At 51.6% G+C, this 17356-nt stretch overlaps 1 protein-coding gene across 1 annotated transcript; it reads left to right on the top strand.

The window, feature by feature from the left end:
* The first annotated feature begins 207 nt into the window (after positions 1-207).
* Positions 208-6298, top strand: Wfikkn2 (WAP, follistatin/kazal, immunoglobulin, kunitz and netrin domain containing 2). The gene is given in 2 exon segments (NM_001398592.1): positions 208-659; positions 3130-6298. Coding segments are annotated over 2 exon segments (1716 nt in total). The 5' UTR covers positions 208-464; the 3' UTR covers positions 4651-6298.
* The last annotated feature ends 11058 nt before the right edge of the window (positions 6299-17356 follow it).

The raw sequence follows: 17356 nt of genomic DNA, 5'->3' as shown, positions 1-17356 counted from the left end.
CCTGGAGTCAAAAACAAGCAGGTGTCCCACCGTGCCAGAGACCGCTGCCTAAACTGTTTCCAGCTTTTCCCCCCTTTCTGCAATACGTCTGTGATCAGCCACGGGACAGAGGCGCCAGCAGCCGGCCTCTGACAGGCATCGGGTTAGCTCGCTCCCACTCGGGTGGTGCGCCCAGGATATAAATCCAGGCTCGAGCCCCTGCTGTGTTCCTCTCCCTGCGCACCAGGGGTGGGGGGGAACAGAGTTTCCTTCCAAAGACCTTTCTTTTATCTGAAGCCTCACAGCCCAGCAGGCTGCACTTGGCGGAGCCAGTCACAGCAGCCGAAAGCCAGCAAGCAGCCTCAGCGAGGAGACTTGCTGGGGTGAGGAGGGCAGGTGTTGCCAGCCCTGGAGAAGAAGGGCCTGGTGGCCCTCAGCCCTTGGTGTCATCACAGGGGAACCCTCTGGCTACTGCAGACAGCACCATGTGGGCCCCAGGGCATCATCGGTTCTGGTTCCACTGGGGGCTGCTTTTGCTGCTGCTCCTCGGGGCTCCCCTTCGAGGCCTAGCGCTGCCACACATCCGATACTCCCATGCAGGCATCTGCCCCAACGACATGAACCCCAACCTCTGGGTGGATGCCCAGAGCACCTGCAAGCGAGAGTGTGAAACAGACCAGGTGAGTGGGATTCCTGAAGCCTGAGATGGACCACCTGAGTGGGTCGGTGACGGTGACAGTGTGGGAGCTGTGGTGCAGGGACGCCTCAGGAGTGCTTCCAGGAACATAAAGGGACACAGACCCTGCCCACCTTGAGACAAACAGGGCTTGAGCCTGGCTGAGACCTAGAAGAAGAGGGTGTAGTGTCCAAATCCATCTCTGAGCACTCCTCTTTGTGTTTGTTGAGGGATGCAATGGGCCAGCACTGTGGAAGGCACGTCTCTCGGGATAATATAGCAGCAATGGTGGCTGTTCTGCTGCTCACTCAGAGGTCGAAAATGGATGCTCACAGAGTGATGCCAGAGCCAGGGAGAGACAGGTTGGCTTGGAAACATGTCTGTTGGATACATTGTTGCAGTTAGTTTCACCAGGCTTCTAGGCTTTTCCTCAGGTTTGAACTCAGCCATACAGTAATGAGGCTACTGGGCAGATTGAGCAGGAGCCAGTATGTACAAACACTCTAAGTGTCCTGTGAGGGAAATGAACTGAGTTCCCACCCCTCTGCCTCTTCAGTGTTCCCACATGCTCCTCCCTTGTGGATGCTGCTGTAGTCAAACGCCACCTCCAGATAGTTGTTCTCTGGCTGTCAGGTGGGTTCTTCTAAGGGCCACCCTTGTCCTCTCTTGTCCCTTGGCAGTTCATTTATCAGAGTACTGGTGCCTGAACTAAGTGTGGCCACTACCTTGCTGGTCATCTCTGAGGGTAGCCCAGAGTCTCCAAGGGCTTTGGGTTTGGGATAGGCACCACTAACGAACATGGGAGACCTGGGAGCTTCTAGAAGTAGCTGGTCACATTGAGAAAGCATGGGGCTTCGCATGGAAAAAGAGTGGCTGTTGCCTCACATTCTCTGGGGACCATTCTCAAGCCTCTCAAGACGGATGCTGCAGTGGTCCACAGTGGTAGGATGCTGCAGTGGTCCACAGTGGTAGTGTGGGGATAAAGGAACAGGGAAAGTGGCAGTCCTCCCATCAAAGAGCTCATGCCATCAGATGGCTACCCTTGGAGAATCTTTTGCCCTGATACTAGCTAGCCTGAAATCAGGTGGGACTTAGGGACAGTAGGACTTTGGCTGGCTTTGCATGTTGTCTGGAGAAGGCACCAGAGTAGAGCTAAGCATCCAGGTAGCCTAGATACATTGTATCTCCTTAAGTGAAAGTACTCTAAGTATTCTCTCCAGCCTTCCTTCACCTGATCCCCAAGGACTCTGGTTCCTGAGTATCCCGCCATTCCTGGACCTCTGGACCCTGAAGGAATTGCCTAGGCACACTGGAACAGAATAGCCGTCAAATCAAAGAGCAGGCTTTCCTGTTCACAGATCACAGTGTCCCTGTCTACCCCTCATTCTAATGTTCTCTCTCCCTTGAACCTCAGCTCTGGATGTGACCCATCCCTGTCCCCAAGCTTCCCCTGTTGTGGCCCAGAAGCCTATGCCAAACAAGGGCTTCAAAACAAAGTCCTTATTCTGAGCTGAAGCAGGGAAAAGAGTAAACAAGTGGAGCAGCCGGCTCCACACAACCGGGTGGGGGCTGTTTTCCCCCTCTTAGCTCATGTGGAATGTCAAAAAAGCTAGAATCAAAGTGGGAAGGACAAGAGGCCAGTGTGGTGGGGACTAATTCACACAGCCACTACCTGGTGGAGGATTAGCAGCCCAGCCAGCTGCCCAGCCACACGGTGTGACATTGTGCAAAGCACCACATGCAGTCCGCATTTGTGTGGGCTCCAGTTGGCATGTGCTAATTCTGAAGAATTAGAGTAAAGCCTTACATGACTCCACAGAAGTCAGAGGGGGATTACAGACTGGCAAGGCTTCACCGACACCACACAGGAGCACTTTTTATTTTCTGGTCGCAAGGGTCTCTGACACCTTTGTGTATGTCGGTGTCTCCCAGATGGGGGGAGGTAGGTGTGGCTAGCCTTGAACATGGGTCCAAGATGCGACCTCTTCAAGTTAGCCAGCGCATCCTTACCCTAGTGGAGGAAAGGAAAAGTCAACCTCACAATGTAAGCCGGTGCTTCATGGTAACTGTACCATGTTCCATTCCAGGAAGCCCCTTTCTGCCACTTCTCCTCTCTGTGGCCTGAGCATCAACTCTCTGACATGTTCTCACTTTGAAAATGGTAGTGAGCACATGTCCCCCATTAGAGGTCTGTGGCCCATCTCTCTCTGTAGCCCTGTGACCTTGGACAACTTGCTTTACCTCTCTGTGCCTTAGATTGCTGTGTACAAAGTGGCAAGCAGAAGGATGTTCAGGAGCCTGACAGACAGTGGATGCTGGGTCTATGTGAGCTCTTATCTACCTTAAGTACTTAGTGTCATCGCACGCAGGTCTAAGTCCCCACGGTCCAGCCTCTGGCAGAGATGTCAGAACCTGTCCATTCTTGCTTCCTCCATGTTCAGAACTCTCTCTCTCTTTTTCTCTGGTTCTTTCAGGAATGTGAGACCTATGAGAAGTGCTGCCCCAATGTGTGTGGGACCAAGAGCTGCGTAGCAGCCCGCTACATGGATGTGAAAGGGAAGAAGGGCCCTGTGGGCATGCCCAAGGAGGCCACGTGTGACCATTTCATGTGTCTGCAGCAGGGCTCCGAGTGTGACATCTGGGACGGCCAGCCTGTGTGTAAGTGTAAAGACCGCTGTGAGAAGGAGCCCAGCTTCACCTGTGCCTCTGACGGCCTTACCTACTACAACCGTTGTTACATGGACGCCGAGGCCTGCTCCAAGGGCGTCACACTGTCTGTGGTCACCTGCCGCTATCACTTCACCTGGCCCAACACCAGCCCTCCTCCGCCCGAGACCACTGTACACCCTACCACCGCCTCTCCAGAGACTCTCGGGCTGGACATGGCCGCCCCGGCCCTGCTCAACCACCCCGTCCATCAGTCAGTCACTGTGGGTGAGACTGTGAGTTTCCTCTGTGACGTAGTAGGCAGGCCTAGGCCAGAGCTCACTTGGGAGAAACAGCTGGAGGATCGAGAGAATGTGGTCATGAGACCCAACCACGTGCGTGGTAATGTGGTGGTCACCAACATCGCCCAGCTGGTCATCTACAATGCGCAGCCCCAGGATGCAGGTATATACACCTGTACAGCTCGGAATGTCGCTGGGGTCCTGAGGGCTGACTTCCCATTGTCAGTGGTCAGGGGAGGTCAGGCCAGGGCCACCTCAGAGAGCAGTCTTAACGGCACAGCCTTCCCGGCAACAGAGTGCCTGAAGCCCCCAGACAGTGAGGACTGTGGAGAGGAACAGACACGCTGGCACTTCGATGCCCAGGCTAACAACTGCCTCACGTTCACCTTTGGCCACTGCCACCGCAATCTCAACCACTTCGAGACCTATGAGGCCTGCATGCTGGCTTGTATGAGTGGGCCGTTGGCCACATGCAGCCTGCCCGCCCTGCAGGGACCCTGCAAAGCCTACGTGCCACGCTGGGCCTACAACAGCCAGACCGGCCTATGCCAGTCCTTCGTCTATGGCGGCTGTGAAGGCAATGGAAACAACTTTGAAAGCCGTGAGGCCTGCGAGGAGTCTTGTCCCTTCCCAAGGGGCAACCAGAATTGCCGAGCCTGCAAGCCACGACAAAAACTCGTTACCAGCTTCTGTCGGAGTGACTTTGTCATCCTGGGCAGGGTCTCTGAGCTGACCGAAGAGCCTGACTCAGGCCGTGCCCTGGTGACCGTGGATGAGGTCCTAAAAGACGAGAAGATGGGTCTCAAGTTTCTGGGCCGGGAACCGCTGGAAGTCACTCTGCTTCATGTGGACTGGACCTGTCCTTGCCCCAATGTGACAGTGGGAGAGACACCGCTCATCATCATGGGGGAAGTGGAGGGGGGTATGGCCATGCTGAAACCTGATAGCTTTGTGGGTGCATCAAGCACTCGGCGGGTCAGGAAGCTCCGTGAGGTCATGTACAAGAAAACCTGCGATGTCCTCAAGGACTTCCTGGGCTTGCAATGAAGCTAGCCTTGCTACCCTGTCCCTCCTCCGCCCACCCGCTCTGCTCTCAGCTAGCCATCCAGACAAGTCAGGTTAGACAGCCTTGACTAGGGAAGAAACGTCAGCTAACACGTGGGAAGAAAGCCACCAATGTCTTAAAGCCACTGAAGTTTTAGCGCCACCCATATGCTCTCTCTCCCTCTCCATGTTCTCCCTTTGAAAATGGTAGGGAGCACATGCCCCCCTTTAGAGGTCTGTGGCCCATCTCTCCATACTACCAGCCCCTTGACCTTGGACAATTTGCTTAACCTCTCTGTGCCTTAGATTATTGTATACAAAATGGGAATAGTGGTTGTACCCCCTGGGCTTAGAAGAGAGCAGTCAGCTAAAAGAAACCCAGGAGCCTCACAGGTGTTTGGATTCAATAAAATGTCTGTTTCTTCCCTCCACCCTAGCCCTACCCCCAGACAAGGTTTTTCTGTGTAGCTCTGGCTGTCCCGGAATTTACTCTGTAGACCAGGTTGGCCAAGAACTAAGAGATCCACCCGCCTCTGCCTTCTGAGTGCTGGGATTAAAGATGTGCACTACCATGTCTGGCTAAAAAGGTCCGTTTCTTTTTTTTTTTAGCTGGGAAGGGGGTTGGCAAAAGGGAAGAAAGGACACATGTAAGTTGTTTTCCATGAGTGGTTCCCTCAGGCAGTCTCATTCCCCTTTGCTGACCCGTGCCCCTCTGCCCAGTGTCAGCCTGGGGTCAGGAGGAGATACCATCTGCATTGTTAAATGGTTTAGCTTGTATAGGAGGTAATGTGGGGGGAGAAAAGAGAGGCCAAGGATCACTTAAGACAACTGCCCCACTGCCTCCTGCCCCCACCACATCGCTGTAGTCAGAGACCACCCACATAAAGGGTTGTGAGCAGTGGGAAGCCAGAGCATTCACCCTAGGCTATAACTTATCCTAATGAAGGCTGCGGGGACCGCTACTTTTGTTGGGGTCGGTTTGTGTCACCACACCAGGGGAATCCATGTTTTTTTTTCCTGAGCTGCATCGGTTTCTTGGTTTACTTCTGTTCATTTCAGCCCAGTGGACCCTTCCTGGGTGCCAGGTGCTGGGACCATAGAGAGCTGATACCTCTCTACTGGGCGAGCTGGAAGGCAGTCCCCCACGCTCCCCCCAGGAGCCAGTGGGTGATTGACAGCGGTTAGGCATTTCCATCTGATGGGTCAGGTGCTTTCATATGCCATAGACTTCCTTGGAGAAGCCCAAAGATCTGTTTTGGTAGCAAGAGAAATAAAGAAGACAAAGGCAGGAGGGACAGGGGACAGCATCAGAGCGGAGGTGGGCCCAGGGAGCATGAATATTGCTCGATGCTGCCATCTGGTGGTGCATTTGGGCACCTGCAGGGGTCGGGAGGAAAGCTCTATCTGGGTGGGGCCTGGGAGGGGCCTCTTGGAGATGGCAGCTCTGAGATCACTTGTTTGTTCTGGTCCCAGCCACACAGGCACTGGAAAGAGGATTTGGAGCCCCTCTGTCATCACTGCATCTGCCCTGTTTCCTCCCCAGCCCTTCACTCTGCCCGCATTCCCCCAATGGAAGCACTGTGGGACGTCCTAATGTCTTCCTCAAATATACAGAGGACAAGACTAAATAAAAATTCATAGTGTCAACTGCTCCACATGTGTGGTCATTTTGGGAAGGCGAGGAAGGGACTGTGATCACGTCGTTGATTCTGGTGACCTCTTAGGAGGGAAGTCTGGCCAATGGCACTGTATTTGAGCCATGGAGGGACACGGTAGATTTTCAGGTCCCCTGTGAAATATGAGCTCCTCAACCACACTCTGAAGAATATGAAATAAGCAGAAGGGCTGGAGAGATGGCTCAGTGGTTAAGAGGCACTGACTGCTCTTCCAGAGGTCCTGGGTTCAAATCCCAGCAACCACATGGTGGCTCACAACCATCTGTAATGGGATCTGATGCCCTCTTCTGATGTGTCTGATGACAGCTACAGTGTACTCATATAGAATATATAAATATAAACAAACAAACAAACAAACAACAGGAGAAACCCCTACCGAGAAGGCAGGGTGACTTTTCCACACTCGTAGGCAAGAAGGGCTCAGACCCTGAAGTGTGGTCTAACTGCTCTGTGGGGGACAGTGGGGATCCGGGCCACAGACAAGGTCCTCCTGCCTCTGATACTGTGGAGTCTAAGTGTGAAGGTGGGAGGACAAGAGCCCCTCATACTCAGCTGTGAGTTGTAGGGACATGAGGAAGAGGCCTGCTCTCCAGTGTCCTCACAAGGCCAGTAGTAGTGCATTTGGCCCCAGGGAGACTGAATGGCTGTTCCCTAGGTCCAGTCAAATGTGTGGAACCCATAGCCTGTCTGACCCTCAACAGAGGCACCCCCTTTCTTGTAGTTTCATGGGGTTCTCAGGACCACACCCAAAGGAGGAATTCAAGCCAGGCCCAGCCTAGCCTAGAGTAGCCTCTTTAACCCATAGCAAAGGCCTGAGGAGTGGACGAGGAGCCTCTATTTCTTTTTTTTTTTTCTTTCTTTCTTTTTTTCAGAGCTGGAGATCGAACCCAGGGCCTTGTGCTTGCTAGGCAAGTGCTCTACCACTGAGCTAAATCCCCAACCCCGGAGCCTCTATTTCTAAGAGAAGAGAGGGCAGGGGTGGGAAGGCCACGCCATCACTGAAGGACACCAAGCAAGGAACTTAGCCAGCCAGACAACATGACTGATGGTCATTTCCCAACCTACTCAGGCATCCAGGGAGGCTGAGAACTGTCACCTCACTCTGTCCATAATGGCCTGTGGACATTGACTGAACCTGCTTCTAGGCCACAATGTCCAACCAAGTGCCCACTCTCCAGCCTCCAGCCTTACCTGCCACTTTAGTTTTCTTATACAAAGAAGAGTGTAAACCCCATGTTTAGGTCAGTTTGCTGTTCTGCTCCCCTGGTAGAGAGGGAGATTCAGGGGAGGTGGGCATTGCAGAAACTACCAAGCCCATGAGACCAGGGCTCACCAAGATCTGAATCCAACCTCCATCACTAACTGGCTGACTCTGACCATCTTCACACCTAGCTACACAAAGAGAAGTGAGAACACTGATGTCATGTCACTGGTTTGTCATTTTTGTGTGTCTACCAGCACACTCACATGCCCGTTCGCTCACACTTACACACACGCTCGTGTGTGTGAATGCAGGGACACTCATACCACACTGCATGTGTGGCCGTCGGAGGACAGCCTTAGGTGTCTGCCCTCCCTTTCCACCCGGGACTTGTTTACCCAACACAGCGGCTTGGAAGCTTACAGAGATTCTCCATCTCCCATCCCACCATAGGAACACTGGGATTACAGGTCCTCGCTGCCTTGCGCCTGGCTTCATGTGAGTTCTAGACATTCACACTGAGGTCCTCGTGCTTGTGAGGAAAGTGTTCACCACCGAGTCATCTCCTCTGCCCTGGATTTGTTGTTTTGTTCTAGACCGAGTCTCTTGCACTGATCTCAGCCTCACTCTGCAGCCCAGATCTATCTCAAACTCGTGATCCTCCTATTTCAGTCAGGATTGTTTCACGATGATGCGTAGGTAGTCCTAGCACTTAAAGCGATTTGGGATTCAACCCATTACCCTTGTAAGAACTACAGCCTGGCCTAGAGCAGTCCTTTTGCCCTCTGAAGTTCCCTGGGCAAAGATGGGCCCCAGGACCAAACGCTATACATCATTGTTCTAGACACTGGGCCTCAGCAGTCTTCTGATTATCACAAAGAACATCGAAGTAGGCCCCTTCCGTGGGCTGACTTGGGGCTCAGAAGCTTCAGGGCTCACTAGGGGCCGAGTGCTTGAGAAGCTATGGCCATCTCTGACCTGCTGTATGAGGCTGGTTTCTTTCTGACGAGCAGGTCAGGTTCTCATACTGGGCTAACCTGAGTTCCCAAAGCAGTGGCAGTCACCTGGCTCAGTCTGTTAGACATGCCCTCAATTCTGCTCCAGGACAGGAGGAAACCGAGGCCACCTGCAGCCAGGTCAGTCTCATGCTGTCCTGTTTGTGGAGGATCTCACCCCTTGCTACCTCAAGGCTATGTGGCTCTCCCTACCACTAGCCTGCTATCCAGGCCTTTTACTGTCTTCTAATCTATTCAGGCTTGGCTGACACTAGGTCAGAACTGTCCCCACCACCCCTAAACAAGGCACTGTGGCTTTATGTCCCCTCCTCCCTCCCTCCCTCTTCCTGAGCTCCCACCCTCCTAGGATACTTTGCTCCATTGTCTACCCAGCTGTTCACTAGTCTGATGTCACCCTCTGGACAGTGGCACCAGAAAGCTGCCCAAGTGCCACGACAAAACCTAACTAGGGAAAGGAGACAGTAGTAACACAAAGGCATGTGGCTGTTTCTTTCAGCCATGACCTCCAACTGCTCCATTATGCTAACACCGGACTGACACTTTATCAAGTGCCTTCTCCTGTGGTCCGCACTGAGACCCCATCAGGCACAGTGACATTTCCTACGTGAGGAAAAATAAGGCAAGCGTAATGAGAAATTCACTCAGCCATGGCCAAAGCACAGGGCTACAGTTCTAGCACTTGGGAGCCAGAGGCAGGAGGATTTCAAGTACAAGGCCAGACTACACAAAGAAAACTCCATCTCGAAAGCAAAGGTTAAACAAGAGAAAAATAAAGAAAGAAAAGGACTGGGGATATGCCTCCGTTCAAGCATGGACCCCCAGAACCCGTGTAAAAAGCTGGGTACAACCTGTAATCCCCTTGCTGGGGAGGTGAATTCAGGAGATGGGGGCCTTACCCAGCCAGCCAGCCTAACTGAATATGTGAGCTCCAGACTCAGTGAAAAATCCTGTTCTAAAAATGTAGGTGGAAAGAGATGGTTCAGTGAGTAAAAAGACTGGCTGCCAAACCTGACGACCCAAGCTCCATCCTTAGGGACTACACAGTAGAAAAGGAAAGCCTGTTCCCACAACTTGTACACACACACACACACACACACACACACACACACACACACACGAACTCACTCACGTGCCCGCACGGCCAATGAGGCATCCAACCCGATGCCTGACACCTCCACAGAATCCGGCTCCAGCTGGTCAGCCTCTGGTGCATCACCCAAGATATGTTTACCTCATGGACACGTGACGAGTTTCCATCACACACAACTGCAGTCATGGCCTAGATTCCTGAGCCAGACATCAGCCTCCTCATCCTTCAGGAGGCAGCTCCTTGGGGGAAGCCTTGCTGTCCCTGGCTACCTCAGTCTCTTCACGTCTCGAATGCCCCTGGGCGGGTGCTGACCCAAATCAGAGTAATGGCCAGGGGCTCCAGGAATACTGTGGCCCAGCTCGGAGCTCACAGGGTAGACGGCTGGATGAACACAGGATCTGGGAGGAGGGACCTGAGGGGGGCACTGCATTTTTTGACTACCATGTGCCAAGAATGGGTCCTCTGGGGCCTTTCTTTCTCCTCAGCCCCTCTCCTGTAGTTCCTCCTCCTCTTCTCATCCCACCAAGGAGCTAGGGCTTCTCCTCCTCTCCAGGGAATTTGTGAGTAATGCAGGCGGGTGGTGGCAGGGCTCCTGGGTCCTATTCTTGGCTGTGCCCTCATTCTGGAATGTGCTCTCTCAGACTGTCAGGAGGAAGCAAGAATAAGCTTCCAGGGTCATTACCTCCCAAGGAAGAGTGTGGGCAGGCAGGTGGACATACTGTCCAGCCCTCTCCCTCCCACATCTTAGGCTCTGAAGCCCCTTAGCATTTTTGCCTGAAGGTCAGGTTGGAGTCTCTCTGTTCACATCTCGAGTTAGCCACGGACGGAGAACCCTGACATCCAAATGTCTAACCGTAATGGTCACCTGTAACCTCTCTCCCACGAAGGGATGCAGGACTCTGTCTCAGCATGTACCAGCCCAAGATAGCCCAGAGATGGACCTCTTCCCAGCACATCACTGGTGCTGGGCTACCCCAACATACTGGTGTATCTTCCCCTTCTGAGTCTTAAGGAACCTTCAGAGCTCTCACAGGATGAGGTTGTCAACATCTTGACTTTTTTTTTTTTTTTCTGGTTTATGGGAAGGGACCTATGCAGCTGTGTCTAACAGACAGCCGAGGATGGTGGCTGGAGGCTGACTTGTGTCCTTTGTATGTGACAGTCAGGATGCAAGGCCTGAGTGAGAGAAGCATCTACCAGAGAGAGGGGCAGATGCTTGTGTGCCAGCCACGCTGTGAGTTATGTCCTCCACACACGCTGTTCGTCCCTCACAGCTCTCGAAGGTCTGTCCGCATCGTCCACTTGACTAGACTCAGAAGCACCTAGGAGTCACAGCTCTGGGCCTGTCTTGGAAATCAGGGGATGTTCCCAGAGAGGTTTATCTAAAGAAAGACTCAGCCTGAATGACGGGTTGGCAATGTCCCATGACCTGGAATCCCAGAGTAATATGAAAAAGGGGAAAAGAAACCCTGGGGAGATGCTCAGTTGGCAGTGTTTGTCTTGCAAGTACGAGGACCTCAGTTTGACGCCCAGAACCACCCTCCCGACCCCCAGTGTGAATTCTGCTGTGGTGATAAAGCTCTCAATCCCAGCACCGAGGAGCTAGAGGCAGATGCATCTTTGGGGCATCCAGCCTGCTTGACGACTCCAAACCAGTAAGAGATTTACCTTCTGAAGACTAACATCTTAGTTCCATGTTGGCTTTCACATGTACATGACATCACACACACACACACACACACACACACACACACACACACACACCACACAGAATTTATAAGGAGGAGAAAGCCACCTGGACGCCAGCATTCGTTTCTTTCTGCTTCTTCACTGTAGGTGCAGTACAACCGTCACCTTACCCTCCTGTCGCCACCATCATGCCATCTCTGCCATGATGAACTGTGTTCCTTCAAATCCTGAGGTGGGCTGAACCCTTTCTTCCTCAAGTTGCTCTAGTAGGTTTTTTTCTTTTCCCTCACAGCAAATGGGTAGCTAATGCCCAGCCCTCCTTAGGCTGACATTATTTTATGACTTTGCTGTTTGCAGACCCCACCCTAATCAGAAGGGAAAGATAAAATGCCTCTTGGATTCACTAACCCAAGGCCAGGCCGCTCAGAGGGTGAAGTAGTTGTTTAGTGGAGAATGAATAAAGAAAGTCTTCAGTGCCTCATAGAAGGAAAGTTGCCTCACAGGTACCATTTCCCCTACCTTACGTATGCTGGGTTTGCGACACTAAACGTTTAAGGCGACTTCCCTTACCTCACAGGGTAAGGAATGGAAGAACCAACAGTAGACCCGGGTGGGGCTGACTCCATGCCCTTTCCAGGGAAGTGTATGTATCTGAGTCATTTTGCTTAGATGCCGAGGCCCTCGGTGGTAGTTCCCCTCTTGATTATCCTTGCCCAGTATTTCCATCTGGTCCTCGCTGGCCTCTGAGGGGACTGAGCCTTGCAGGATTGTGAAGGCACTTTCTGCAGTACCCTCGGTATTGAGTACACATCAATGAACTCAGAAGAAACGCTGTTCCAAATGTAGTTCCTCAGTCACTTTGAGCACTTCTCAGGTGCCATCGTAGCGGCACTGTATTGTGTGACACGGACAAAATCCTCCGTTGTGGTCTACCCGGCACAGCCCTCTTCTGAGCTAAAAGCAGATCATTTTCCCTGGCAGACGACTCATGTAGGGGGTCTGGGTATCTCTAGTGTTCCTTAATGCTATGCGTTTGTCTTGCCAAGGACTCTAGGGCTTTCTATTTTTAACCATCTGCTGGTATGTGGTCTCACGGTCTTACAGCCAGCAACGCTATAGGGGCTCTCTACTCAATGTGAGTAGGCCCTAACCTCAGCCTCAGGATCCTCACATCTTTTCTCCCAGAAGGCTTACAAACCTGCAGGCAGATGAGGCTCAGTATCCCAGGGCTTTTGAAGAGGTTCACTATACATACCGGCACTTGCACACGTGGACACACACACACACACACAGACACAGACACACAGACACAGACACACACATACAGACACACACATACAGAGACACACACACACAGACACACACACAGACACACACACAGACACACACACACAGACACACACACAAACACACACACAGACACACACACACAGAGACACACAGACAGACACACACAGACACACACAGACACACACAGACACACACAGACACACATAGACACACACAGACACATACAGACACACACAGACACACACATACACACACACACAGACACACAGACAGACACATACAGACACACACAGACACACATAGACACACAGACACAGACACATACAGACACACACACACACACACACACACACACACACATCGCTCTCAGGTAAAAGAGAGTCTACCAAAATGTGAGCTAATGACAGCAGAGAGAGGTGGCTGATTGCAGGAACTAGAGACTAAGCCCTCCCAGGGCAAGTCACCATGCCTGTGACAGCTGCCACCTCCCAAGCAGGTTGACAGCAGTGCAGAACTTGCCATATTTTCAGAGACGCCCATGCTGCCCTGTCATTTCTTGTGAGGACAACCTGACTAAAGCCTAAGAATTGCTTTATTCAAGGTCACTGCTATGGTAATTGTACTGCTCGAGTCTTTAAAGAGGTACTAAGCCAGGCTTGAAGATACTGGCCTGTAATCACAGCTTCTCATGAGAGCCAGGCAGGAGGATCTCAAGTTCAAAGCCTGCTGGGACGGCTTAGCAAGACTATGTCTCAATATAAAAAAGGAGAAAGGGGCCAGCAAAATGACTCAGTGGGCAAAGGTGCTCGTGACCAAGCCTGATCCCCAGGGTCCACGTGGTAGACAGAGAGAAAAGACACCTCACAGTTGTCCTCTGACCTCTATACAGGTGTCCCTTACAAAATAAATTAGAGTCTAGTTTAAAAAAAAAATAACGAAAGAGTGTAACACTCACGAAGCCCCTCACAGCACCTGTCCTGAATGAATCAGTAGGAAAAAATAAAGGGGTGAGACATTTTAGCTTTAGGGTCCTCAAGCCTCCTTGCTGCCCACAGCGGCTACCAGCGAGAAAAGGTCAAGGTTATGAGAGAGCATTTGTTCCTGGGACAGACCGACTGGGCTCAAATAGCAGCTGTGTGGCCGTGGGTAAGTGGCCCTCTCTGCCTCTGCAGCCTCATCAGTAAACGGCATAATAATAGTCGCTAGCTGACATGCCCTCCAAAAGTTGACTGTCCTGGGGCCGGTTGCTCCAGTTGGGGAATAATTGCTTTTGCATGCTTCTGCCGAGGGCTAGAACAGAAAAACAGAGAATGGCTGTCTGCCCACAGCTACCTTGGAGAACAAAGGGAGAGTAAATGTCAACTCAGTTGTTGGCAGGGAAGGGTCCAGGAGGAGGGCGGCTGGAGAAAAGAAGGGGAAGGGGGAAGGGTAGGGAGAAAGAAAAGAAATAGAGAAAACTTCACCCTTATCTCGCCATGAACACTGAGTCGGGCAGCTGATAGCCCAATAAGCAGAGAAGGAAGACACCACATGAGTAAAGCCGGAAGCTCTGGGCCTTTAGGGAGAGCCCTACCCTTTTCTCTACCCTTCATTCCGAGCTCCAGCGCCTCAGATCAGGGAGCTGGGTTCTCACCAACTCCTTTCAAGGACCATACCCCTTCTCTCTTGATCTCAGGACACAAGAAGCAATAGAGTAAATGTAGCAACGGCCTCACAGCCCTGTTAGAATCAAGGACGGACTCAAAGCTGGACGTCCGCTGAGGTGGATCCCTTTGACCAATTAAATGCCTCGGTGACAGGTTTGTATCCATGACTGAGCGAGACCAGTGCTCCACGTGCATTCTATCATTAAGTGGTTGTCACCCTGTGAGGTGTGTGTTAGTCACCTCCACCTAATAGTCTCCTCATTTCAGAAATGACGAAGGATGCTCAGGGAGGTGGGATGGTCTGCCCAGGTCCCTGAGGCAGCAGAGACCAAGCCTAGGTGGGCCCCCATGACTCTGAAGCCTACACATTTAGCCACATGCATAACCATCACCATAGATCAGGAATAGAGATGAATGACTCCTTCTGGCCTTAGCTTCCTCTCTGGTCATAAGCCTTTCCTCCCTGGTTTCTCATGACAGAGCATGTCCAAGGAAGGCTTGACCTCCCATATGGGTTTAACTTATTATGTGTGGAGGAGGAGAATGTGACTGATATTTATATATCGCATACGCTCATCGAAACAGCCCTGACGAGGAACTTTTCCAATACTCCTCTAGAGAATAAATGTGTCTGACTGACGGGGCACAGCTACTAGGGATGGGTTTGGCATGCAGTCTAACACCCCTGCCCCCTTTGCAGCTTACATGAGAACACTGGGAGTAATGTGATCTAGAGACTTCCTCAAGCTTTGGCATTTTTGATTTTTTTGAGACAGGGTTTCCTTGTGTCATCCTGGCCGGCCTCGAACTCAGAGATCCACCTGCCTTTGCCTTCCAAGCGCTGGGCTTAAAGGTATGAGTTACCACTGCTGTGACCAGACACTCTGCTCCTTGTATCCTTACAGAACTTTCTAACAAGAGCTTTAGTGCTACCAGCAAGGCTTGAACACCCGTCCCTTCCTGTAAGTTTGGCCTGAGACCTGGACCAGACACTTGGCCTTTTTTTTTTTTTTTTTTTTTTTTTTTTTTTTTTTTTTTTTGGTTCTTTTTTTCGGAGCTGGGGACCGAACCCAGGGCCTTGCACTTCCTAGGCAAGCGCTCTACCACTGAGCTAAATCCCCAACCCCAACACTTGGCCTTTTTATGCCAATGTAAGCTCCGTGTGGGCAGAGCAGCCACACTCTCTGAACAGGCTCAGGTCCACGGGAGAGCGGGGCCAGCCTGTGATGGAGTTTTTGGCAGACCACTGAAGACGCAAAGGAAAGCCTGCAGAAGTGGTCCAAGGGGGAAGAGTTACATGGGGCTAGTTTCTATAAAAGTTTATATAAAAGGCTACCTCCAAAGCTTGTGGGGGTTTTGTTTGTTTCTTGTTTTTGAGACAGAGTCTCACCGTGTATCACCAGGCCTTTCTAGAGATGCTAGCATGCTCTCCCATGACTAACCCCAAAACTCATCCTTCCTTCCTTTCTTTCTCTTCCTTTCTTTCTTTCTTTCTTTCTTTCTTTTTTCTTTCCTTTCCTTTCTTCTTTCTTTCCTCCTCTTCCTCCTCTTCCTCCTTTTCTTTCTTTCTTTTTTTTCTTTTCTTTCTTTTTTTTTTTTTTTTTTTTTTTTGGGAGCTGGGGACCGAACCCAGGACCTTGCGCTAGCTAGGCAAGCGCTCTACCACTGAGCTAAATCCCCAACCCCCTTTTCTTTCTTTTTGACAGTGTCTCATATAACCCAGACTGGCTTCAAAATCTTCATGTAGCTGAGGATGACCTTGAACTCCTGCCCAAACTGTGCTGGATGTACAGACCTGTGTTACCAGGCCTGAGTTAACATGATGCCTGGGATCAAAGCCAGAGCTTCATGCATGCAGAGCAAGCGCTCTACTCATCCGTCTTCTCCTCCCACTCTCAAAGTCTCACTCTTTGATTTATGCCCCAACTGAAAACTGTTTCAGGCATCCAGCAACCAACCTGGACGGGACACAACAATTGATTGAGCTTCATAAAGATTTGCTTCCTACACTGGGGGGCAGGGTGTGGCGCTGAGGCTGACACAGGAAAGTGCCGGGGGTGGGGGGTGGGGGTTCCGAGTTTGTGCAATGGACACCCTTTCCACTAACGTGGACTTCTAGAAGGGTGGGACCTTGTACAAACACTGACGTCACCAAACTCATACAAAAGGTACGAATCAAGCAAGATGACCCCTAGAGGGAGCCTCTTGCCTGAGGAGGTTTCCAGGCTCCTCAGAAATGGAAAACCTGTCTTGAAAGGCAGGAATCAGCCTCGGCTCTTACACAACCCAGTCCTGCCCTTGTCACTGCTGCTCTGCCCTTGAACCTCCAACCTACCCTCTCCGTCAAGGAAGTACTAAACCATCTTTCTTTCTCAGGGATTCCATACAAAGCTTGGAATGGTGTGTGTGTGTGTGTGTGTGTGTGTGTGTGTGTGTGTGTGTGTGTGTGTGTGTAGGAGGTCAAAATTTCCAAGTTCAAAGGCAGCTTCTTCAAGGAGCAATAGAACTTTGTGTTTTGATTCCCTCCATCTTTCTCCCAAGGGTCAGCAGCATGGACTCCTCCTACCGCCCACGTACCAGGTGACAAGGAAGTCATGTCCAAGACCTTTTAGTTTCTCTTGTCCCTCTGTGGGAGCTGAACAATGGAGGTGGGGGGCCCAGGCTTCCCCAGTGAACACTTGGTGACCCCTTCAGTATGACTTAACGACTCCTCCTGGCCTACAGCTTCTCAGAGCTACGTGGTGTCTGTGAGTGTCTCACACTTCCGGTGACCTAGGACACACTGTACTAACCTCTGCTAGACCACAGCTTCATGAAAGGCTTCAAATGTTCTGTGTACGGAGATCGCCACAGGTCCTGACCCACCAGGTGGCTCCCAGAGGAAATTTCTCCAGTGGATACATTGACCGTCCCATGGTGTCTTGTCTAAGCAAGAAGTTAGGAACCAGAGTGAAATTCGGCGCATGTAGGAGCCACATGAGTTGACACAGCTCCTAGTGAAGGCCAGGACCAAAGACTTCAGAAGGTAAAATGCTTGTGACCACTTCTCAAGCTGATGAACCAGAGAGCGGTAGCGATGTCAGTAGGCACCACTAACCCCC

The sequence above is a fragment of the Rattus norvegicus genome, chromosome 10 (assembly GCF_021556685.1).
Source record: "Rattus norvegicus strain SHRSP/BbbUtx chromosome 10, alternate assembly SHRSP_T2T, whole genome shotgun sequence".
NCBI lineage: Eukaryota > Metazoa > Chordata > Mammalia > Rodentia > Muridae > Rattus > Rattus norvegicus.
Note: the sequence above shows the minus strand (reverse complement) of the source record. Positions and strands in the feature narration are given on the sequence as shown.